Genomic DNA, 23429 nt, shown 5'->3' with positions numbered 1-23429 from the left:
CAAAGTCAAATGATATTTGATTATTTATACCTCTTATTTGTGTGTTTGTTAATGTCGGATTGTATGATGAGGTGTTCCTATATTCGTAACAATTATTAGAATATTATTCCTAATAGTTATGTCTAGATTGATACGTTTTTTCTTATGTGAATTTAATAATCATTTCTATCATTTTTTTTATTTAATATTTTTTTACTATTATAACACTAACATTTGAAAAAAAAAAACATATAAACATCACAATACATATAGATCTCTTGACATGAAAACTTAAGTAAGGTTACTGGTCATTCAGCTTCATATTACAGTCTCAACGAACTACGAAGTTCTTCAAATGTTATCTTGACATTTAGGAATTGTGAGATGAGCTTGCTTAACAAGAGATGCAATGCAGTCATCAAACATTTCTTCAATGCTCTTAAATTTAAATCCTAGACTCTTCAGCTTTTCAGTGTTGAGTTCGTAATGTGGTCTATCTACTTTCTCCAACCTGAAAATCACAAAACACAATATTTAATATTCTTATCACTCTTATTTTCTTTTCTGTAAAATGTTCGACATAATAACAAAATGTTCTAGTGTTTATTTCAAATTTTGAAATATTATTTTCGTATATATTTTTCTTATTCTATATCTCTAACAAAACATGAACAAGTTACAAGAAAATGATTTGAGTGATATATAATGAGAATTATTTAATGTAATTAATTTTTTTTTCTCAAAATATTTTTAAAATTTGTTTTTTTTAACTAAATTTGTATGTATTTTAAAAAAATATATATCTTTTTTCTGGATAAAATATTTTTACTATCAAACAACACGCGAAAGATAAATTATAATTCTTATGAAACTCTGTTTTTATACATGTTTTACATACTTTAATAAATTATATATAGTTTAATTTAAAAACAAAATACACTTCATAAACATAATTTAAAATGAAAAACATAATTATAACTTTATAAAGATATATTATTTGATTAACAAACCGGGGGATGGAGAGAGTAGGATAACGGTTGGCTAGCAATGCAGCTAATTCATCTTCGTTCATCACTACAGAGCTGCAAAGGTATCTACCATGGCAGCCAGCTTCTTCATAAACAAGGATTTGGCAAAGGGCAACATCATCTATATGAACATATCCCATTCTTCCAAGCACTTGGAATCTCTTCGTTTCCCCTGTTAAATCATTTACAATAACCAATCATTATTGAAAATGTACCAACCTTAAGGACAAAGCCTGTACCTTTGAGCAAGCCCAGCACATCAGATGCAGTAGAACATAAACTTGGTGGCAAACAGGGTCCAATGATGAATGATGGTAGAACTGTCACCAAATCCATCCCATTTTCTCTGCAGAATTCCCAAGCTGCTCTTTCTGCCTCGATCTTCGACATCGCATACCATGCCTTCAACATTACTACAAATTAGAATCCACCCACGTTTTCTTTAGATGCCCAAAAAGCATAAATTCTTATTACCTGGAGTTTCTCGCAGTACTCCAAGGAGCTCCAGGATGATTCATCTAGTGGTATGTTTGGATCAAAATCATCTCTTACCCTAAGAGTCGAAGATGACGAGGTTAATACAACACGACCAAGAACTGAGTTCTTCCGACAAGAGCGCAACACATTAAGAGTGCCTTTTACTGCTGGTTCCAAGATCTGAGTCTATTTTTTTGACAACCAAGTTAAAATACTTGACGTTACTACGGAGCATTGTATTGTACTAGAAAAGAATTAAAAACCATTTTTTTTTTGGTACCTTAGGATCAGTTATAACGCTGAGTACAGGAGAAGCGACATGGAAGACACCTTTGCATCCGATTATTGCGTTGTCGAAGCTTCCCTCCTCCATCAAGTCAGCTTGGACTAGTTGGAGTCTCTCGGTTGCTCCTTCTAGACTCCATAGGTATTCATACTTGTTCTGCTTCCCTGAATCTCTGACTGTTCCAATGACATGATAGCCAGAGGAAAGAAGTCGCTTAATGAGCCAAGAAGCGAGAAAGCCGGAAGCCCCAGTGACACAGACTTTGTGTTCCATATCACAAGCGAAGGTGATGATGATCGCGCTCCCTCTCTCTATATGAAGCCTCCTCCTCAGTCCTCACATGGATAAGATGATGAAGCTAATTATCTAACTATCTTTCCACTCACTCGACAATGAATCATGAATGCCCAACCTACTGCACCAACTCCTCCTACAAACTAATACATCACAAAACATAAGGCAGAAATGATACCATAATGTTTTATACTTTGATTATAATGTTTAAAGAAAGCAAGCTTTTAGCAAGGCGCCCATGGCCTAATGGATAAGGCGTTTGACTTCTAATCAAACGATTGTGGGTTCGAGTCCCACTGGGCGTGTAATTCGATGTTTAGTTTTTATTTTCTTGTTAAATATTATTGAAAAAATGTTTTGCTTATTCTGGTTTCGATCCATCTTTTAAAAATAATTATAATTTTAGCACTCCTGAAGGATTTAAAAAATCAACAACTTTGTTATTTATTATCATTTTATGGATGATAATTATATATAATGTGATATAAGTTAAAAAATACTTATATCAAGATTATGAAAATGTCTTCATTCGTTCATATATTTTAATTTCATAAGAAATATTTATAGATGAGTTTGCTAGTATAGTTGGTTATGTTTATGAAGTAATTAAATATTTAATAATTTAAAAGAGAGTTTTGTTAGTTATTTTTTATATTTTTGGTTTTACAATCAAAAGCATATCGATCTGAAGTAAAAAATAATGATTTTTTAGTTTTGATTATCAACCAAAACATAAATGTTCTTTTTATATTTATGTTCTTTTAAAGTTATTTCATATTAATGGATTGTGAATTCTACCTGTTGTGAGTCACATTAATGATTGTACACTTTTATATTATAGGTATAATATGTTGTGATCAAACAACAGCTAAGCGCCCATGGCCTAATGGATAAGGCGCTTGACTTCTAATCAAGCGATTGTGGGTTCGAGTCCCACTGGGCGTGAATCTTTTTGTGTTTTTTAGGTTTATGTTTTGTTAATTTAAGAGAAACTATATAATTCTTTTATTATTGTTTATATTATTTTAAATTCATTTAAACGGATTTATATAAAACTTAAATTCATCATTTTAGATCTTAAGTTTAATTTAACATATTTATTGAATTTTTAAAATCTAAAATTTTTCTAAATCATTCCAACTTAAAAAAAAAATATAAGTTGGAGTAAAGAAAAATTATGTGAAGCTCGTAAAATTTCAAATTGCTAAGTTTAGATTAAAATCAAGTCATATTTTTTATTATTGGGAGTAGAATCTTAATTTCTAATTTTGCATATTAAGTACAATACTTTTATTAAATTTTAAAATTTAAAATTTGAGACGGTTTTTGCCATTTCAAATAAAAACGATGTTAAGTTAGACTAGACTTGAGTAAGGTAAAATTGTATCATATTTATAAAAGGTTAAATTGAGTTCGTCTGGGTTAAAGTTAAATCAAGTTCGTTAGATTTAGGTTGAATTGAGTTGATTTAAACATAAATTGAGTTGAATCAATCTTGTCCTAGGTAAAGTCAAATTGATGTAGACTCAAGCTGAAGTTAATTAGTCAGGATCAAATAGTTCTAAGTTGATGAAGTCCACATTCAATCGAGTTAGGATGAGTCCAAGTTTATCTAATTTAAGGTTGAACCATGTTTAGTTGAGTTAGACTAGAGCCAAGCTCGAGTTTTGCCCTATCAATCCAAGTTGAACGTAGTTTGATTAAAATTGAGTTGAACTAAATCAAAGTCAAATTAAATAAACACATACTAAAATTGAGTTTAGTCAATTTGGACTTATATCAAGTACATTTTTCTTTTACCTAAGTCAAATTAAGTGAATTGGGGCTTAAGACAAGTTAACTTGGTCCAAGACCAAGTCAAGCTCATTAGGTTCAAACCTAGGCCGAGTTGATTTTGTCTCGCGCCAAAATGAAGTTAAGTTGGCTTAGATCTAGGTTTAATTGAGTCAGCCTAATCCTTAGTTGAACTGAGTTGGTCTAAGTCCAAATCGAGTTAAATTGATTTAATCCTTGGTCAAGTCGAGCCAGCACGATCCCTAGTCAAGACGATTTAGACTTTGGTCCACCCAAGTTCAACTTAACCTTGGTATAACCAAATTGAAACGAATCACTTTGGGCTCAAGTTGAGTTGAATCAATTTAATTCTAGGTTGAGGTGAATGGACATCACCATGTCGAGTTAAGATGAATCCACTTCCATTCTAGTTATGGTCGACACACATTCAGTCTAGTTGGATTAGGTTCAAGTTGTTCCTAGTTCGTTCAAGACTAGGTCGATTCTAATCCATTCAAGACAACATTGACCCAAACTAATGAAGACCAGGTGTAGTCGGGTCCAAGTTGAGCAAAATCTGTCCAAGCATAACTAAAATTAAGTCGATTTAGTAAAGGCTGAAATAAATTGGTTGACTCCTCATTCAAATTTAGCTAGTCCAAACCGAAATAGAATCGAGTCTAACAAATTCAAACTGAGTCAAACTCAAATGAGATCAAGATAGATTGGATTAGGTCAGTCCAAATTAAATTAGATGCATGTATGTTTCATATATCAAACTTATGTAATCATGCTAAATTAGATTGGATCGAATCATATTAAACAAGGCGAATTTAATATAAATTAAATGAAATTGAATTAACAAAAACTAAATTTAATATGATTTAATTAAAATGAAATTGGATTTTGTATCCAATATTTGTTTTATTAAATTTAAACTAAATTTTAAGAAATTCAATTCATAGTCATCTGACAAAGATTAATAAAAATTAAAAGAAAACGAATATTATATGGTATTGAGACTAATAAGTTTAGATAAATAAATATGAAATATGGAGACATTGAAATAGCGCTAACACGTTATTAGATTCGTTCTGCCTTGGAATTGCCGATCGTACAAATGACTATGAAGGATGGCTTGACAATTGATACAATATTATTAATATATTAATTTTTACGAGGGACTCACTCAAAATTAAAAGGTTATAATCATATTCAAGAAATATAGTCTATAAATTTTATTATGCTACTCTAACTCCATTTTAGCTGCTCAAAATAAGCTGGAATACACTTCTTTTCTATATGAAAAACTCAATATAACATGTTGGCAGATATTTTATCCTATGATAAGTTTTTTCAAACAAATATTAGCCTTTGAAAGTTAGGTATGATATTTCTTATAAAAATAAAGTTCAATTTAAGTTATTTATTTATTATAAATCATTTTTAAATATGATTTGACATTTTTTTAAATTGATTTGTTGCAAATCTTTTAAAATAATTACAACCTCACTGTTTTTTTTATGCGGGTATTTTGGTGTTTTTATTGTTATACACTATTATTAGTTTGATAGTTTTTTTTTTTTTTTTAAGCTTGATCATTTAACTGTACGCACTAATGATAACAAAATTAGAAGATTTATAATCTTCTAAAAAACATTGGACACGGGCTCTTGAAACAATGATCAACTCTTAATAATGATAAAAAATCTTGTATTAATAAATAAAAGTTAATTTATTATTCAGGTATAAATGTTATTGTATATGTATATATTAATTACTTATAAAAAATTTAAAATTAAAATATTTATTTATATTTTATTAAGTTAAATTTAATTAAAATTAAAATATAATTTATATTATATTTTTAAATTCTTTTTAGATATCTTTTTAAAATTAAACATTCTTTTTTAATTGGAGACAATGTCAATGTCTTATTTAGTACGAGGTTATGTTCTTTTGGTAAGAAACAAAGATTTAAACAGCGACTGAACTGAACTGCCATGTTCGAATTGATTTAGGCTACTTTAGTACAAATTCCAAACCCAATGGACACACACGTTTCAACACTCCCTTCACTCTTCACTACACAACAACCACATATTTTCATCAATTTCACCTATTCATATACTCTTTTCAGATTAAAAAATATTCTTTTTAAAAAATCTTAACTTTTTTAATTAAGAAATGAGTTTTAAACATAACTTCTTTTACAAAATCGATTTATAAGATAATATTTGCACTTCATTTATATATTATAAATTGATTTTACTTTTAGTTGATATAGAACTTTCAACATACTCCTTCACATCGAGATATAGCGTGATAGTATTTTCAATGGAAGAAGCCATCTATTTATTTGTATTTATTTGGACTGTATTTTGTGTTAAAGTTGAAGTTTGACTGTACAGTAATTCTTAAGGCTTAATTAATCAGAAAAACATTGCAAATTAATCAAACATCTCCAACAACCACCAACCACTGTGCAACATTTATGGGTTCATACCTAATTCTTCAACCATTCATATTTAGACAGAAAATGCTGATTCATCAACTGTTACAGACAAGGAAATTTTTTAGAGTATTAATTGCAACTCAGCTAAATTTTCACTCGGAATAAGCCCAGCAATACTTTCAATTACATACTTCATACCTTAATTCTTATATTGCTTTTTAATAATTGAATTTTATATAATTGTTTTTTATTATTTAAAAGGTACAGAAATTAGTCTTTCGGTCATTACAGAAAATAAACATATAATCACTTTTCCGTCAATGTTAGAATTTAATAAAAGAAATTATGAAACAAGTTAAAAATAAATATAAAAAACCATATATCTCTTATTTTATGTGAGTTCATTAAGATGATTTTTTTTTTATCTATTTAAAAATATTGGAGGTTAGGAAAATATTTAAAATCTAAGATGAAAATAAAAATAAAAATAAAAATATGTACTTATTATTAGCTTTACATATTAAAAACACATTTAATGTAAATATTTAAATTAAAAAGGTTTCCCACAATCTTGTGTGAGAAGAAACAATGGGACATATGTACTCTCTGTTGCCATGAACAACACGGAAACCTAATTTCTAAAATAACACTCAAGTTCCATTATTCAAAGAGAGAGTGACCTTCATGTATAAAAATATATAAAAACATAGATAAATGATATTTAAACAACATTTTTTTAACAATATTTGAATATTATTTACGTCTCATTCTGTAATTGTTGCATAATAAAGTTTACAATTATTATTATTGACTATAAAATAATTTTAAATCAATTACAGAATCACACGTAAGTGATATTCAAATATTATAAAAAGAATATCGTCTAAGTATCACTTCCTAAAACACTCCATTTTTATTTTCCCTTATTATAACCATTTAAGTAAACTCATAATAAGGTGTATATCAAATTAAAGCAATTCCTACATAAAGTCAACTATAATGATTTTCTTTATCAAATGTACACAAATAAAACTCTGTATGTATAACCAGTTTCTTCTTTACAGAGTCATGTGAGAATTTTCTTAACGTGTGAGAAAAATGAAAAATTATAAATAACAATATTAAATATTATAACAAATACACAAATGAGTATGATAGTATCGAATATTCATTCCATTATTCCATACAAAAGCTATACAACCTAGTAATCTTGAGTGTGAAAGTTAAAAGCCCAGAGTCCAATGGGTCCGATCCAATCCAACATTGGTCCAATCTAACGTCTTTAAACTAAAATAAAAACTGAGAAAAAAATTAATGATTTTGGATTAATTTTATATTTTTCAATATTTTTGTGTAATGTATTTATTTCATGATTTCTTCCCCTATTTAAAAAAATCACGAAAAAACATAAAAGTTTTTTTCCTTCTGTTTTTTTTTTCTATAATAAGAAACGAATTAATTTAATAAAAAAAAACTAGAAACACCGACACAATCTTAAAAAACAGTGACACACACTTTTTGGAATTTAATTAAAATAAAAAAAAATCAGAATACATTTTCTACGACTTAAGTTTTACTAATTAATTTGAATCAAAACTTAATCTTGTTCTTGGAAAAGTGAAAGAAAGTGAAGTAAGAAAAAAATGCAAACAGGGATTTGAAGGAGATAACAGAAAAGTGGAAGATGTTTGATAATAGGAGAAAGATGGAAAGAGTTGAAACTAAAGGGAACATGTTTTTTGATGATCAGTCTGAAAGTGGAAGAATCCACACTCATCTTCACCAACCATCATCTCACAAATGCTTCCCACTGCCATTGGAGGGTACAACCAACTATCCACTGAGTCAGTAAACGCGAACTCACTTCTCGACTCCACCGATTCCAAGCTCTCTTCTATGTTCGGCAGTTCCACAATCTCGCTTAGCTCCGAGGACTCCGCCTCATCAGAACACTCGCGGTCGAACTCCACCATCGCGGCGGCTTCCGCCGCGGCCACTTGGATGTCACGTGGGGCACACGTCACGGGTCTGGGAAGCATATTTATTAGGTTAGGGAAATTGAGAACGGCCGTGTGGCCCTTGATGCTCAGAGCTGCAACATCGTGCGCGCGTGCCGCCATTTCAGGCGTGGCAAAAGTTCCGAGCCATATGCGTGATTTCTTGCGTGGCTCGCGAATTTCGGATACCCATTTGCCCCAATTGCGCATTCGAACACCGTGGTAGACGGGATGCTTGGTGGGGTCTCTGTTTCTCTTGAGCTTGCTCTGTTTTTTGGTCTTGCTCTGTTTTGGAGTCTCTGTTTTATGGGGTTTTGAAGTGGAGGAGTTGCTGGTGCTACTGCTAGGAGTTTTGTGACACGGCGTATCGATCATTGTTAATCAGAATGGGAATGTTTGAGAGAAGATCAGAGGTTGTGAATGATAAGGAGTGAGGAAGAAACAGAGCATATGGGTCGGCTTTGTTGTGGTGAAGGATAGATTATCGATAAAGCGACCCTTAACCTACCAATAATATACTTGGTGAATCGTGACAATGCATAATGTGTTAAGTTTAGGTTTACTAGTACGATGGGAAACAAGAAAAAAATAGAGAAGACTTTATGAGTAATAGAACTAACACTGTTAAAGAATAGAAATGCATAAAGTTTTTCCTTTTCTTGCACAAGATTTATTGGGTTAAGTATAAGGTTTTACAGGGTACATTGGCCCCACCCAGGCATCGTATTTTTGTTGAAGATACGTTTAGTTTAGTGTTACATTTCTGGCCAAGTCTCATGGTGTCAACATCGCACATTTCTTGTGTCCGTTGGGGTCGAATTGTTGCTTTGTGCAATTTCCATTCTCCATTTGTATAAAGAAATTCACAACCAATTGCTGCTGTGGTGGCTGCAGACGCTACTAGCCATTGTTCTTTTTTCCTTTCTTCAAATTTCTGCTATTTTTTATTCATAGTTTCGGACAAGACCTTGTGACGTTAATTGGTAAGAAAATTAAGCATCCCTTGTACGAAAAGAGGATCAATAATTTGGTGACGAGGGTATTTTAGGGAGTCTAATATTCTATAATGTCATAATCATCCGACGTATTGATACTAACAGAAGAAACATATATCTCCATCCTAGGATGCTTTGCTGATTCAAAAGCACGCCTTCCATACCAGGATTCCAAATTTCCAATGTCTAGAGGGACAGGGGCACCTCTTGCTATGGATTATTTAGAACCTATCCTTATCCAAATTGCCTGAGATGTGACACTTGAAAATGGGATTTTATTATAATTCTACTTTTGTTATGCTATTAAGTACTTAATCCCTTCAATGTTGAAAAGTAATGGGAGATATATAAACTTCTTTTCACCCCCAACATTTCTCAGTAAGTAAAAAGAAACCACTGACTAATACAGGTACTGCACCTTGGATGTATTTATATTTTTCTCCCAAAATAAGAATGATGTCGTGGTTATAGATAATTCCTGTTCATCTCACATATTCATGAATATTTTAAACCTTCAAAATAACAACAATAAAATAAAATAGGACAAATAACAAGGGAAATGTTGGTAGGAGCTCACAATAGTATACCACGATAACTGAAGGTGCCTCGGAAAAACAAAAGTGTGCTTAATCCAACATATTTAATAGAAAAACAGTAGCAAATTGATTAAGCAATGTTTAAAATTATTAGAAAAGAGTGGCATTGGTATCTGGCCTTTAACTGCAACACTTCCGCCATTGTTATCTTTGGTTATGAAACAAGTATCTAAGAAAAATTACATTATTTGTTTTGCCTTTAAATTCTTTGTTTGCTGAAAGTCTTTAAAAAAATTGATAAGATCCCGACATTTTTTTCTTTCAAATTTGTCATTGAAACAAAATCTTTAAAAGCTCTTTTGATGTGAAGAATTAAATCTTGGAAGGACTTGGCTTGGGCTATTGAGGGCCCTTCATTGTCAATTTACCTTCGAGTTGTGATCCACATTAACAATTTCATTTTCTGCTATGCATAGCCTTTGGTTCTGTAAAAGAAATTAAGATTTCAACACACTCCAAGGAAGCTGAATCCGAGCAAACAATTGAACAAAGCATGGAATTTGTTTCTAAGGGGTGCTAGATTTACATTGGACATTAAGGAGACAGGATGGACCATTTTCCATTGAGAAAAAACTATAAAGAAAGGGCCAAACAGAACTCAAACATTGCTGCAGGAAAGGTAAGACATTGCGCCGGATGCATATGGTATTGCTGATAGTGCCCGCAATACAGATAAACAAATCTCAACTACTTACAAAAAGAATTAAATGAATAAAAAGGTAACATTCAAGAGTTCATTTTCGTTCAAAATATCGGGAACTGGTAGTAACCATTTCATATTCCTCCAATTGCTATAACTGTGCTCATATTTTGTTGACGACATGAGCAATAGAAAAACATCGACAATGTTCCATCATGCCAAAGCAAATCAACTTTCTTCATCGGAAATTATGAACCGGTTTGATTTATTCGTGTGAAATCCACCACAGCGTCGTAAAGCACCATAAATCTTGTCAACAATAGTAAGATATTGAAATTTCAAATCACTCTCCTTGAATCATTTGCTGTAGCAAGATGGTCCTACAAGCACGAAATAACATGATTAAGTGCGTCTACCGAAAACTAGGTAAAGTATTCTTAAAGCTATATCTTGAAATGTGAGGAAAAGTGAACATGATTTTAGATAATTGAAAACTGTACAGTGCGGGTTTAGCGCTTTCATAATGTATGCCAGTCTAGAATTATGGGAAGAAAAACTGGTCTGACTACTCCAAACGAGTAATCAGTCCTAAACAGATCAAATTAAATCTTAGGAAAATAAAAGGGAATGATGATAATAATATATGAGCAACAACCCTATTATGATATAATCCAGTATATCAAACTCAACCTATAGTTTCCATTAAGAAGAAACCATGACCTGACGGGCTAAATTGTTCATCCTGGCAGTACTCAAAGGTGTTCAAATATGAATTTCTTATGGCATCTAAAATTCCAAATAAAAAAGGGCCTGTACAACAAAACAAATGAAATGGCTAATTTCTTACGATAAATCACATTCAAATGACTGAATTCCTCTCATGCAGTTAAACTTTACCGAACAAGTTGGGATTCTGCAAAGCTGACAATTCATTGCAGATCAGTAAGATCCTTAAAGTAGCCGATCCCAAAAAAAAGAAGATCCTTAAAGTATCATTTCTCGGTTAATAAATTTAGTTCAAGACTTACTGAGATAAAATCAAATGCTTTAGTTTCTTCTTTCTTTGAACTGCTGATCATTGAGCTAGGAGTTTGCGTTGAAAATTTTGATTGGAATATGTCCGGAAGAGGTGTTCTTTCATTGCTTCCAGCATTTTTAGCAGAACTGGCATCATGCCTGTTGACATTATTAAGGTGTTGGAAATTAGTAACTGTTGCCAGAAATTGCTGCTGAGCCAAGAGATTTCCCATGGCACCATAATTAAGTGGCTGAGAGGAATATGGTTGGTTCAAAATAATGCCAGGTTGTGCAGTGTAAGATGGATGACCAGAAGGAAATACGGAATTTACATTGAAGCCAACTGCCTGAGAGCCCAACATGCCACCAAAACCGTTGTCCGGTCTCAGATGACTAGCCTGATTATTTAAACCAGAAAAAAAATAATCAGATTGCATGGCAGGGGATGTTGCTTTCTGTTTTGCACTGGATGTGTTTTCATCTACAGACAAGCCAGCCAGTAAATGATCAACAAACTCTCCATTATTTCCGTGCCTGGAATTAGTGGCAAAAATGTCATTACTCACATGATGACCCAGTTTATCATTTCCAACAGTCATCCTTGAAAAGATATCGCTATGCTCTTTGTTTTCATCAGAATGAAATGACACATCAGCAAAGGGGTCATCATCATCAGAGTTATTTTTTCGTTCGTTACTAGCTACTCCAGAATTACTAAAATTTCCAAATAAATCATCAGCCAGAGCCGGAGGTATGGATGGTGTCAAATTTGCTATATTTTTATCATTTGTTCTCTTTGTAGCATCGCCTGTTCCATGATAGTCATTAAAATCACCAGTGTCTAACAAGTCAGGAAACTCAGCAACAGCAGCACTATCCATCTTCATAGCCTTCTCTGAATTAATGGAACTGTTTGGTTGGCCTCCACCTAAAAGACCAAGAACCTGTCCATCAAATGGCCAAGAGCTAAATTTAATTACAAAATATTAATCTTGCACTCCAAAGGTTGCTCTTAAATTTGAAAGCTTCTTTCTAAGCAATTTGGTGTAGGGTGATTCCTTTTGTTTCTGTAACTTTACCCTAAAAAAAAAGAAGAAAGAACTGCAAAATATTTTGCACCGTTCTGAGAAATAACTGAAACTTTTACCAGCATCTATAATTTCATACTACTAACTGCAATCAGCAATCAAAGTTTTTTCTCACAATTTAGACTTCCTTCTAATATTCTAGATATGATATCAGCTCTTAGTGGGATGATGACAGAGGGACATAATGCTAAATAAGAAAGAATTAAGATCTTAAAAATGAAACCTGTGTAAATGACAAACATAATTGAGTGAATAGAAAAATGGGAAATAAAATACAAGGTAGATTATCCGATTAAGTGGGAACAAGGAGAAAAATAAACAAAGAGGGGAAAGTTTGTATCTTAAAGATTTAGGCCTAGGCATGCATTTATTTATATGCTTATAACCAGTATTTCAGTTTTAACCAATCATGGTTCAATAGCTCTGGTTAAAGTCAAAACTACTAAAAGTAATTTAAAAAAGAACAATATGACTTGATATAAGAAAAAATGAAATTAATGAGAAGTTGAAATTGTGTACCTTGTTTGCCTTTTCCCTTAAAGAGGCTTGGGGGGAATCCGAACATCTCAACACCAGATCCTTGTTCTCAGCAAAGTAAGTCGCCATACGTAAAAAATTATCATCATCTTTGTTTCTAAGGATGGATTCTAGGACGCAAACAGCTTTGACACGAACCTGAAAATGTAGTCCCCAAAAAAAATTAAAATGAGATGAGATGACACATACATCAATATGCAGCAAATATCAAGTGCAGAGTTGTGTAATTGACTTGATATCGAAAACATGTATGAATTCTAATTTTCACAGAAATGTCAACAAAATACACATGCCTGCCACATTGGGGATTGGAGCTTTTGTTCAAGGGCATGACATAAAGCCATGGCATCCAACTTTGAAGCCTCTCTTAGGAAAACTTGAATGGCATCTCGACTGGGCTGCAGGCGCACGCCTCCAGAACTAGCAACTGTCTCTAGCAATCTCTCCTCTTGTGTCTTACTCTCTGCATAACCAGCACTAGTTTTCCCATTCGACATTTCCATCCTAGTTACGCCTGCATCCTGATTCCAAGGGCCACCAGTTTGATTCTTCGAAAGTGCCGACGTAATTCCACTGCCATACGCAGTGGGTTCATATCTGTCCTTGTATGTTCCACTCGCAGCTTCATTCTTGATAAGCGAAGAATGGCCCTGTGTGAAGGCACTGAGTCCTTGCTTAATGGTTGCACTTCCAATATCCACAACCTCACTGAGAAACGATTTCTTATCCTGAGAAGGAGCTTGATAGTTGGTGTTCCCAAACCCTTCGATCCGTCTATTGAGATCAGCGGAAGCAGAAGCCGAAGACGGTGGCTTACTGATGTTATCATCTGCAGAAAAAATAGCAGAGATAGCTTCTTGAGCAGTGTCTCTAACAGCCTTGTTGAGTGCATCGCCTTTCAGAGGATCCAATTGACCCTTGTACTGTAACAACTGCCGAATAACCACTGAATGTCTCTGCATTTCCCTTCTAAACTCTACACCACACTTTCCAATCGCATACTTGATCAATCTCAAAGTCTGTCAAATGCAAACCAACACAATGATCGGAATCTGATTTCAATATATTTTTTATTCATATTCCAGGGAATAGTAATAACAATGATAAATTAAAAGCTGCATCCGTACCTTGTGTTTGACGACGGGGCTTTTATTGTCGAGGCGTTTAAGGATGAATTCTGAGAGCTCCTTGACGATGCCAGGATGCGAAGAGCGTAGGAGCTCGCAGATTTCGTCAAGTTTGTAGACAGGTGTGACTTTCTCTTCATCGGAGGTAGCTGAATCGATCAAGCGCCACCGCCAGTACGATTCCACCGCTCTTCGACTCGATTCCATTCTCTTCTCCTTCACAGATTTAATTTATTTATATTTATGGCAACACAATTCTCAACTTCGCTCTACAGTGAGTAAAACACCTTGCAATTTGATGACGCTGTTCTCTACTTTCTATATCAAAATAGTTGAAGTTCGAGATTCCGAATGTAACTGAAAAAGAGAGCGATGAAGGAACGTAATTGAATAGAGACGAAGGCTTTTTGCCACGAAAACAGAAAATTCACCCAGGATGTGACACGTCAGTTGCTGACTCACCCACGCCATGTGGAAATTTATCCCTACGCTCCCAGCGCACATTAGAACCTGCCATTACGCCGTGTTTGGATATTGGAAACAATTCGACAAAACAAAATTCCGTTTCCTCAACTCGAATCTCTCTTAATAGAAAAACTTTAAGCAAAATAAAGAAAGAAAAAAGAAAAATTGAACTCACCAAACAGGCCCTGCCCTCATTCCACAGTCTACACTCGAGACATCCTCATTCATTCGTTGGGATGATAGCTTGCAGCAGGTCTCTCACCAGGTTCGTCTAACAGACAATTTTTCACACAAAATCAATAACTAGGAATTTGGTATCTCGATATCAATGTTAGGATCTGCAATTTCAAAACTCTTGTGTTTGAGCACACACTTGGAGTTATCTTCTGATTTTTTTCTATTCATTTTGCATCGCACTCTCCTTGCAAAATTAAAAGTTTGTTGTGCTTTTGCTTTGTAGAGTGGACCGAGTTCTCAAGTTTACCAATACATATCTTGCCTCAAATTCAAGACCTACACGTTATTATTTACAGGTTCCCGGCTTCTATTCTCGTGATTTGTTTGCATATTGTAATCTAATTTAATCCTTATGTAATCACTTTTACCCTCGCAAAGAATTGTTTTACACGGTTTATGTTGTGTCTACTTGTACATTTAATACTGTACTGGACTGAGATGATGTCTCAATGAGTTGTTATTGTATCAAATTTTCTATCAGTAGTCTAAGAGTTTTGAACTCCTTTTTTCAACTTAAAGTTATTTCATTTAACAGCTGGGCCAAGGTGCTTATCATTGTTTAAGCTGCAATTTTATGACGGGTGGTAGGAAGAAGAAAATTTGTCTTGAAGACCATAGCATGAAACAGAAACAAGTAAATCCTATATGGAGACCAGTTGCCACTAAGGCCAGTGCTTGTGAAGGTTTGTCTTTTTTGTTCTGGGACATGCCGCTGTTCAACTTCCGGTTGTAGCAACTACCAACAATTTTGCGTTATGCCTGTGATTTTTAGTATTTCTTTTGCGTGATGCGACATTTTGGAAAATGTAATACACGGAAGAACTAGTTGCTTTTTCCTTATCTTTATATGCATATGGTCTAGTTCCTCAATCAAAATTAGCATTTTTGTATATTTCATGCTATTTTCTTGACAAGCGCATAATGCTATGGGGTAGTGTGATTTTTGAAAAGCATGATACTTATTACTTCGTAGGATAAGAGTCTGGGTAGGCCGGTTATTCATATTAAATGATCTGGTTTTTACGAAAGCTTGATAAAGGATGCAATTATTGGGTCAGATCGAGGCACAGTTCAGGAAACGGGCTGTAGCACATCCACCACTGTTTCAAATGATCATGTCATGAAGGTAGCTGCTGAAGCTATAGATGAAATTGCTAAATCAGCTACTAGTTCAAGCCAATTGCAGGATAATGTTGAAAACAGAGTGTTACAAGGAGATTCCTGTGTCTCCTCTGAAAAGCATTCAATTTCTGTGCAGGCAAGATTATAATTTTTCACTTCCTTTTACTTTACTTGAACTGATAGTTCATATTTACGAAGATACAAACCAATATTTGTTGTTTGCTTCTGCTACATGCTGGTTATCATCATATATCTTTAGTTGGTTCTTGTTCGTTATGTTTAGGTTTCATGCAGTATTGGCTGCTCCATGTACGTTAAAGGTTACTCTAGTGCTAGAATGTTAGGTACCCGGGTTTGGAACCTAACAAGAACACTAATAATAGGTAGAAACAGTAATGGAAGAATGGGATTTTCTATTATTCATGATAAAAGAATTCTCTTTACAAAGAATGGTTTGGGAGCATAACCTCCCTGGTTGGGAGCATAACCTCCCTCTTCTGACCAAAGTCCAGATTTACAAAGAATTCACTCTTCCTCCTGTACAGAACTCACTTCCTATCTATAAAATTTCTCTTCCCTTCCCACTAATTAACTAACTAACTGTCAAATAATTCTTTCCTTCTAACTGCCCTTCTCATTTAAACCTATTATAAACTATCACCTTATATCCTATCATAGGATTAGTCAGGTTGTTATGAATTCAACAAAATAAGGAAGGAATTCATAAGAAGAATTTAATTAAAGCTTATGTTGCCGATATCTTCTCTCTTAGATTTTATGAGTCTTGCCATAGTTTTAATTGTTTGCTATTTTTCTTCTCATTTTTCTGTCACTATTTTACTGTGAAAAGTAATGTTATCATTTGTTGCTTTTTCAGAATATTTCATTCGAACTATCGTTCTTGGTCCTTGGTTTGGTCTCTAGTTTGTCTTGTTTTAAAAGGAAGAATTACACTTCCCTTTGGTTCTCTTTTCCGATTATGTTGGACAGTCAAATGCTTTAGTCTTTCATCTCTGTTTTAATTTTGTGTTTGTCCTGCAGGTTGGTGCTTCTCTATTTCGTTTTATTAAAGGAAAAGGGTAAAACCTATATTTTAATTTCTCTTTGGCATAATGGCATTAATAATGACATTACTTAACCAACTTGAAGTAGATAAATATCAGATGAAGAAAGGCTCAATATGACATTGATAGAAACTGTCTGGGAAAGAATATGAAAATGTAAACTTTAATTGCAATAACAGGCTCCTCCAATGTGAAGTAGAAAGAATTACAATTCAAGAACATATAATCTTCTCAGATTACGGAAAAATCCTACCCTCTCAAGATTGTGTAAATCTTGCTTCTCTATTTTAAATTCCTCAATACCCCTCTCCGATTCCCTCTATCTTTATTTATATACAGAATATTCCCCCTTGACCCTCCTTTTCTCCCTATTATAATGATTTCTAATAATAGGTATAACAAACATAGGTGAGATTGATAAAGAAAAATATTTTTATGATTGTGAAGGGACAAAGGAAAATATGCTTTGATAAAATAGGCTGAAAATAATAGTTATATTCATGTTAGGAATTGTATCAATTTTGACTTGAGATTCATGTTGCCTACACCATGTGAGATACGATTGCCCAAATCTTGTTGCTGTTGTTATTATCAAAGGGAAAGGGTAGAAGATTGTTCTTATGACATGTTAATTAAATTAAATGCTTCTATATACTTGATATTATTTCAGGGGATCCACACAGAAAAGGATAGAAGAGGAGATGGGGGTTAAAATAATAATACCTACTTCAAAAGAAGAGGATTTCATTTGTAAGTTTTGGTTACCTAATCTGCTGTCTATCTTGTGTAGGTCAGCTTTGAGATAGTTATTCTTTTACCATGTTTGTGTTTTAACTTCGATTGTTTTCATTCTTTGAGATATTTAAGTTAAATTTGATTTGACATAATTCTCTTTCATTCAAAAGAATAGAGTGTATTGTCATTTGACAATCATAATGATGTCACTAGGTCTTTGGTTCAAGTTGTGTCTGTTCACTCTTTCTAAGCAAAAGTCCAATTCCTTTGGAAGGCCAAAACATAAATATGTGTAACAGGAGCATGAGATTGGTTGTGTGTGAGATACAGAACTTCTGTTTAAAGTAGAGGCTCCACCCTCCTCTATAGCCTGGGAGCTCCTCTAAATCATGATTACTCATAAGAGTGGATAACGGAATTTGATATCTTAACTATTCGATATAAATATCTATGGCAGCCATTGAAGGCATTTCAATCGACAGTGTGAATTCAGCTTCAGAGAGGATACAGGATATAATTGATGAGGTCAGTTTGCGTCTGGGCAGTCTCACAGATTCAAAAGGCCTCTTTGATTATATTTATCTCATTTTTGCTTGTTGTTTCCTGTGTTTACTTTGCTGTCACAGACTAATATTCTGGTGTTTTCTTGTTTTTATGACAGAGTGTTAATAGTCGAAATCTTGATTATTCACACTTCATATCCCTTCCACTGGCAATTCATCCTGAGTTAGTTAATAAACTCATTAATTTTCAACACTCAATTTTGGGAAATGTTTCTTACAAGGATGAGAGCACTGATACTGATTCCAATGAAGAGGAGGGTACTGCTGACTCCAAAGGTGTGCATCAACTGCCAAAGGAAAATGCTGGTGTTGCAGTTGAACTTAAAGTTGATGATAACAGTGAATCAGTTAAAGTTAATCTTTCCAAGATACCCCTTGTCAGTTACAAACCTAAAGCATCCAAGTCTTCTGCTTCATCTGGTATCAAAACAATCTGGTTTCCTTTGTTTATGATATTGATAGCTGAGGGAATTTGAATCAACACTGAAATTATATCCATTTCACGTGTTTTGTTATATTACTGTTTTCCATCATTTTCCACTTGTGGATCTTGTTCCATGAATTCTTGTTAAATTATATATGGTGTCATGGCTACTTCCCCTAACCCTAAAACATGTCCATATTACCTAGTAACCAGTTGTTTTCATGGTTAATGAATTTACTTTGTCATGTAAAAACTCGGCAGGGATGACATGTTTATGCTAAATAACAGCTTTTGTGTTATATTGCTCTTGCAGATCTGGGTATTGACAAATCTATATTCATCAAGCCTAAAACATTTCACCTTACAGTACTGATGCTTAAGCTATGGAACAAAGAACGAATTAAGACAGCCACTGAGGTCCTGCAGGTAAGTTTTGTTAAATTCATCATAATAATATATTCTAAGAGTTATATTTTTTTCATTTATGTTTTTTATGCTGTGTAGAGTATCTCCTCGAAAGTTATGGAAACCTTGGATAATCGGCCACTCTCTATAAGATTAAAGGGACTGGTATGCATCTACTTTAAGCACCATTTTACTGATTTATTATTCATATGAAGTGTTGCTTATCTGACAAGATATAGAATGACATTCCTACTAGTACGTTCACTAAATATAGAGAATGAAGTAATCGAACAATATACAAGTTAAAAGGTCGATATGTAGTTTTTTATTTCCCTTTTGAAAGCTTGCGTGTAAACTTTTAGGCTTCACTGAAAGATTTCCTACCGTGTCTGCTAGAAACATTTACCATCAAATGGATCCTCTTTGTGATTTTGTTTGATATCTTTGACGAGAGAAACTTATGTTTACTCTTGTAGGAATGCATGAAAGGTTCTTTGGCAAAAGCCCGTGTTCTATATGCCCCTGTGGAAGAAATTGGCAGTGAGGGCCGTCTTTTACGTGCTTGTCGTATCCATATGTGGATTGTTCTTTTTGATTTTTTTTTTGGGCGGTGGTGTTTAGTTAAGGATTCATTTTTAGTTTTATGAAGCTCATATAATTATGGATCAGTGTTTGGTTCCTGATTTTGATTATATATTGTTCTCAAAGAATTGTCCTTTTCTAAGCATTTTTAGAAGTCATTATTGATGCATATGTTGAAGCTGGACTCGTCTTAGAGAGTGATGCTAAAGACAAACTGAAGGTAAACTAAATTTATCCAATTCATATCTGTTGCTTTTGGATAAATTATAAAGAAGTGTTTGTTTTAACTTACCTTCAATTAGATTACTTTATTAAAGGCCATTTTTACTGTTCTGATTTACTGTTTGTCATGTCAGTTTTTTATGATATATTTCATTTTTCCATTTCAGAATGTGTCAGATTTTTCTTAACGTGATGTCAGCTCATGTTTTGGCATATAAACCATCCAAGCATTTGTATATATTAGGGACAAATTCCCATGTACCGAGTGCTTTGTACATTACTTTTAAATTTTAATTATCCAAATGATAATCCCTTTCCAGCATTAGATTATTAAAGTTTGGAAATACTAATTTTTTTCAAGGCCCTGCTAGGAAACCTTAACACTAAAACTCTATTTTTCTCCTGTTTTTCAGCTACACGCCACTGTGATGAACGCAAGACATAGGAAAAGGTGCTACTCCCCCCCCCCCCCCCCGCCCAATTTTCTGCTCGACAATCTGCTTTGTAAAGTTTTGGTGATTTCTCAGTAAGCTGAATTGTGCTGTTTGTGTTTAGGAATAAGTGGAAAAGAAAGGTTGATTCTTTTGATGCACGAGGCATATTTGAGCAGTATGGAACAGAGGACTGGGGGCAGTATCTTATTCATGAAGCTCATCTTTCGCAGAGATTTTCTTTCGACGAAAATGGATACTATCATTGTTGTGCTTCAATTCCTTTTCCTGGAAATGTGCAGGTGGAATGATTGATGTTTTGTTCATTATTACCGCACTATCTTTTATGTGGAATAAGGATTTAAGTGGTAGCTTCATGAAATATATTAAACTTTCTACCACTTAAAGAAAATGCCTGTGGCTTAGATCAATTTTCAGTGTCAGTGTTTTATATGAGATGACACAGAGTACTGAAGATTAGTATTTTTTTTTTATGGACATGATCGTCGGTGTCAAAACACTGTTTTAGATTAACCATGTTTGGTTAGAAATAAGTAAAGTCGGTTTAGTAATTGCTTTTGTCAACGACAGAATTTGTATTACTCCAAATGATTGGATCTTGGATTACGAAATTTATATGCTATACAAAATAAGCTTAAATCTCTCATCCTTAACGCTTATCCCCTCGTGTTAAATTACCTTGATAAGTAAAATTTATCCCAAAAGTATTAAGTAAAATTAAATTATATATACTACATAATAAAACAAAAAATAATTTTACGAAAATAATATTTTAACATCAATTTTTGATATCATTTTGATATTACATACGTGTCAAAATGTGATTGGACGATTTCAAATTAAAAAAGCTGAGGCAAGGGCATATTTGAAAGAAAAAACCAAAGTTTTTTTTTTTTTAATTTGAAATCGTTGAACCACAGTTTAATACATGTACAGTGTCAAAATGATGTTAAAAAATTAGTATTAAAATATCATTTTTCTACATTTTAATAGCAGAGGAGGGAATCTGTATTCCATACAAAATGAAACATGGCAATGCGAGTGAAACTCCAAATTTATCATCATCTGTGATTCAATTTTGAATTCATTAATTGAACTTAGGCAAAAGGGAAACGAAACTATATTAATCGAACTAAATTAATTATGTTATTAATTAATCAACTATAGCTTCATGCATGAAACTATCTTATATGAAAAGTTGGCAGAATTGCTGTCTTAATTTATAGTAACAAAATACCCGTTAAGAAGTAATTAAATTAAAAATATTAAGCACTTATTTCACTAAATAAACATTCATTTTTTTTCTTGGATAAAAATAAGAAAAAATAAATCAGGGGAAAGAGGGGTTTTGCCAGCTATAAATAACTGTAAAGTAGCTTAGAAAAGTTCTTTGATTAGCAATTGTGGCTTATATGAATGAATCTTTCTGGAAAATTGATCAGTATAGGAAGAAGGGTTCATATCTAATTGTTTTTTTGGTGCTTAGAAATGAACAACTTTAAACTGTGTTTAAAACATGTAACGAAAGCTCCATAACTAACTACCAGACATTTCATGTTCCAGTTTGGCATATGTAGGAGAGGACAAAATCATCATGCTGGATGGATAACATGGTCGATATTCAAAAGCATTGTTGTTTTTTTCATTTTCATATTTTCAAGTCTCTTCATACATCCATAGATTTCATATTGTCAATTTTATGGTGATTTTAACTTTTAAATGTAATTATCATAAAAATTAACAACTTATTTTTTCAAAAAAATTGCAATTGGATAACCACACACAATATTTTCGTTGATAATATACAGAATTTTCATATTGTAACTAACAAGAAGCGTAAAAGAAAAAAGAATGCTACTTTATTCAGTTAAATTAGAGGACAGAAAAACTAGTAAAATGAGACAAACAATTTGAATCTAGATTAATGATGACATTATCCTAATTAACCAAACTAGCTATTTACAAAAAGTCGTTTCACCAAGAAAAAAAAAAGTGGGGCCAAAATGTCCTAAAGACTATACTTGATTTAGCTCCAATTTGCCGACCACATTTTTCAAAATCATGGAGCATTACGTGACATTCACACTCACGAAATTTCTTTTAACAATTATTTTTTAACAACATTTTGCTAATACATACGCATTAGTTCGTTTCAAATATTTTTTTAAACTTAAATTCAAACAAACTAAAGTGATAACACATGTTCTGTTATCAAAAAATTGTTAAAAAAAATTGTTAAAATATCAAGATCTACGTTTTAAATATGAGAATGTTTTTTAACCACTTTTTTTTACAACTTTTTTACAGTCTATATAATTCGTGATTGATCCATTTCAAATAACATACCAATAAAATAATGCCACATAATTTATTGTAAAAAAGTTATTAAAAATATTATTAATATATCATGATAAATACATTATATATTTACCTACATAAAATTTTTTCATTTATTTCAAACTATTTTTTCTTATTTTTTTTTACTTATTTTTTTGAGAAATTTAAAAATTCATTTTTTATAACCATTACTCGAAATTTATTCATGTCCTCCGATTATCTTGACTTCATTTTGTTCTATGATTATTTGCTTCACATTGCATTGTAGTTGTCCCCACCAAACACTACCCACATGAACCAATCATTCATCAGCTTCTCGACATTTCTAATAAATCGCGTTTCACGCCACTGACAGCTAAGCTTCCCACAAAAAGAACTCCTTCAATATCTCACTCAGACTACTTCTATTTAACTATCATATTCAAATTTAGAAAAACAAAATGTTTAGAATATGAGATTTTTGACAAAAGTCATTAACCAAGTTCTTTAACTAAAATTAATGATAGACAAACCGACCAATAACATTACTGTC

At 32.8% G+C, this 23429-nt stretch overlaps 4 protein-coding genes and 2 non-coding genes across 9 annotated transcripts; 3 read left to right on the top strand and 3 right to left on the bottom strand.

The window, feature by feature from the left end:
* Positions 1 to 218: 218 nt before the first annotated feature.
* LOC106761446 (tetraketide alpha-pyrone reductase 1) lies at positions 219 to 2171 on the bottom strand. Its single transcript, XM_014644998.2, has 5 exons — positions 1765 to 2171; positions 1482 to 1670; positions 1247 to 1409; positions 990 to 1179; positions 219 to 490 (listed from the first exon to the last, which is right to left on the bottom strand). The coding sequence occupies exons 1-5, from the start codon at positions 2041 to 2043 to the stop codon at positions 331 to 333; spliced, it is 981 nt and encodes a 326-aa protein (XP_014500484.1). The 5' UTR covers positions 2044 to 2171; the 3' UTR covers positions 219 to 330.
* A 125-nt stretch (positions 2172 to 2296) lies between these two features.
* TRNAR-UCU lies at positions 2297 to 2369 on the top strand. Its single transcript has one exon. It is a non-coding gene; the product is annotated as a tRNA-Arg (tRNA).
* A 567-nt stretch (positions 2370 to 2936) lies between these two features.
* TRNAR-UCU lies at positions 2937 to 3009 on the top strand. Its single transcript has one exon. It is a non-coding gene; the product is annotated as a tRNA-Arg (tRNA).
* Positions 3010 to 7906: 4897 nt separating this feature from the next.
* On the bottom strand, positions 7907 to 9290 carry LOC106761686 (ethylene-responsive transcription factor ERF036). The gene has a single exon (XM_014645256.2). The coding sequence runs from the start codon at positions 8662 to 8664 to the stop codon at positions 8014 to 8016; it is 651 nt and encodes a 216-aa protein (XP_014500742.1). The 5' UTR covers positions 8665 to 9290; the 3' UTR covers positions 7907 to 8013.
* A 1117-nt stretch (positions 9291 to 10407) lies between these two features.
* LOC106761416 (VHS domain-containing protein At3g16270) lies at positions 10408 to 14631 on the bottom strand. 4 transcript variants are annotated; one of them, XM_022781430.1, is made up of 7 exons: positions 14290 to 14631; positions 13456 to 14181; positions 13145 to 13300; positions 12104 to 12481; positions 11549 to 11935; positions 11368 to 11441; positions 10408 to 10900 (listed from the first exon to the last, which is right to left on the bottom strand). In XM_022781430.1, exons 1-7 carry the CDS (start codon positions 14494 to 14496, stop codon positions 10864 to 10866), a joined length of 1965 nt encoding a protein of 654 aa, XP_022637151.1. In that variant the 5' UTR covers positions 14497 to 14631; the 3' UTR covers positions 10408 to 10863. The 4 variants fall into 4 exon arrangements, with proteins under 4 accessions (XP_022637151.1, XP_022637149.1, XP_014500454.1 ...); XM_022781428.1 differs by having other exon boundaries at positions 11549 to 12481; XM_014644968.2 differs by lacking the exon at positions 11368 to 11441 and having other exon boundaries at positions 11549 to 12481.
* A 253-nt stretch (positions 14632 to 14884) lies between these two features.
* LOC106762391 lies at positions 14885 to 21129 on the top strand. The gene is made up of 14 exons (XM_014646286.2): positions 14885 to 15019; positions 15215 to 15287; positions 15527 to 15674; positions 16050 to 16249; positions 17155 to 17192; positions 17848 to 17927; positions 18370 to 18437; positions 18574 to 18895; positions 19213 to 19325; positions 19404 to 19469; positions 19781 to 19871; positions 20039 to 20106; positions 20522 to 20559; positions 20664 to 21129. Exons 1-14 carry the CDS (start codon positions 14991 to 14993, stop codon positions 20848 to 20850), a joined length of 1521 nt encoding a protein of 506 aa, XP_014501772.1. The 5' UTR covers positions 14885 to 14990; the 3' UTR covers positions 20851 to 21129.
* The last annotated feature ends 2300 nt before the right edge of the window (positions 21130 to 23429 follow it).

This window comes from Vigna radiata, chromosome 5 (genome assembly GCF_000741045.1).
Source record: "Vigna radiata var. radiata cultivar VC1973A chromosome 5, Vradiata_ver6, whole genome shotgun sequence".
Classification (NCBI taxonomy): Eukaryota; Viridiplantae; Streptophyta; class Magnoliopsida; order Fabales; family Fabaceae; genus Vigna; species Vigna radiata.
This window is presented reverse-complemented; position numbering and strand designations above follow the sequence as displayed.

Bases quoted from the DNA above. Each gene is read 5' to 3' on its own strand.
- LOC106761446 (XM_014644998.2), bottom strand. From the start codon at position 2,043: ATGGAACACAAAGTCTGTGTCACTGGGGCTTCCGGCTTTCTCGCTTCT. The intron at 1,410-1,481 runs GTAATAAGAATT...GTAATGTTGAAG, and splicing joins AGTACTGCGAGAAACTCCAG to GCATGGTATGCGATGTCGAA. The intron at 491-989 runs GTTTGTTAATCA...TGTGATTTTCAG, and splicing joins CCTACTCTCTCCATCCCCCG to GTTGGAGAAAGTAGATAGAC.
- LOC106761686 (XM_014645256.2), bottom strand. From the start codon at position 8,664: ATGATCGATACGCCGTGTCACAAAACTCCTAGCAGTAGCACCAGCAAC.
- LOC106761416 (XM_022781428.1), bottom strand. From the start codon at position 14,496: ATGGAATCGAGTCGAAGAGCGGTGGAATCGTACTGGCGGTGGCGCTTG. The intron at 14,182-14,289 runs GTACGGATGCAG...TGCATTTGACAG, and splicing joins GCCCCGTCGTCAAACACAAG to ACTTTGAGATTGATCAAGTA. The intron at 12,482-13,144 runs GTACACAATTTC...TTTGATGGACAG, and splicing joins TAAGGGAAAAGGCAAACAAG to GTTCTTGGTCTTTTAGGTGG.
- LOC106762391 (XM_014646286.2), top strand. From the start codon at position 14,991: ATGATAGCTTGCAGCAGGTCTCTCACCAG. The intron at 19,872-20,038 runs GTATCCATATGT...AAGCATTTTTAG, and splicing joins CCGTCTTTTACGTGCTTGTC to AAGTCATTATTGATGCATAT. The intron at 20,560-20,663 runs GTGCTACTCCCC...GTTTGTGTTTAG, and splicing joins AACGCAAGACATAGGAAAAG to GAATAAGTGGAAAAGAAAGG.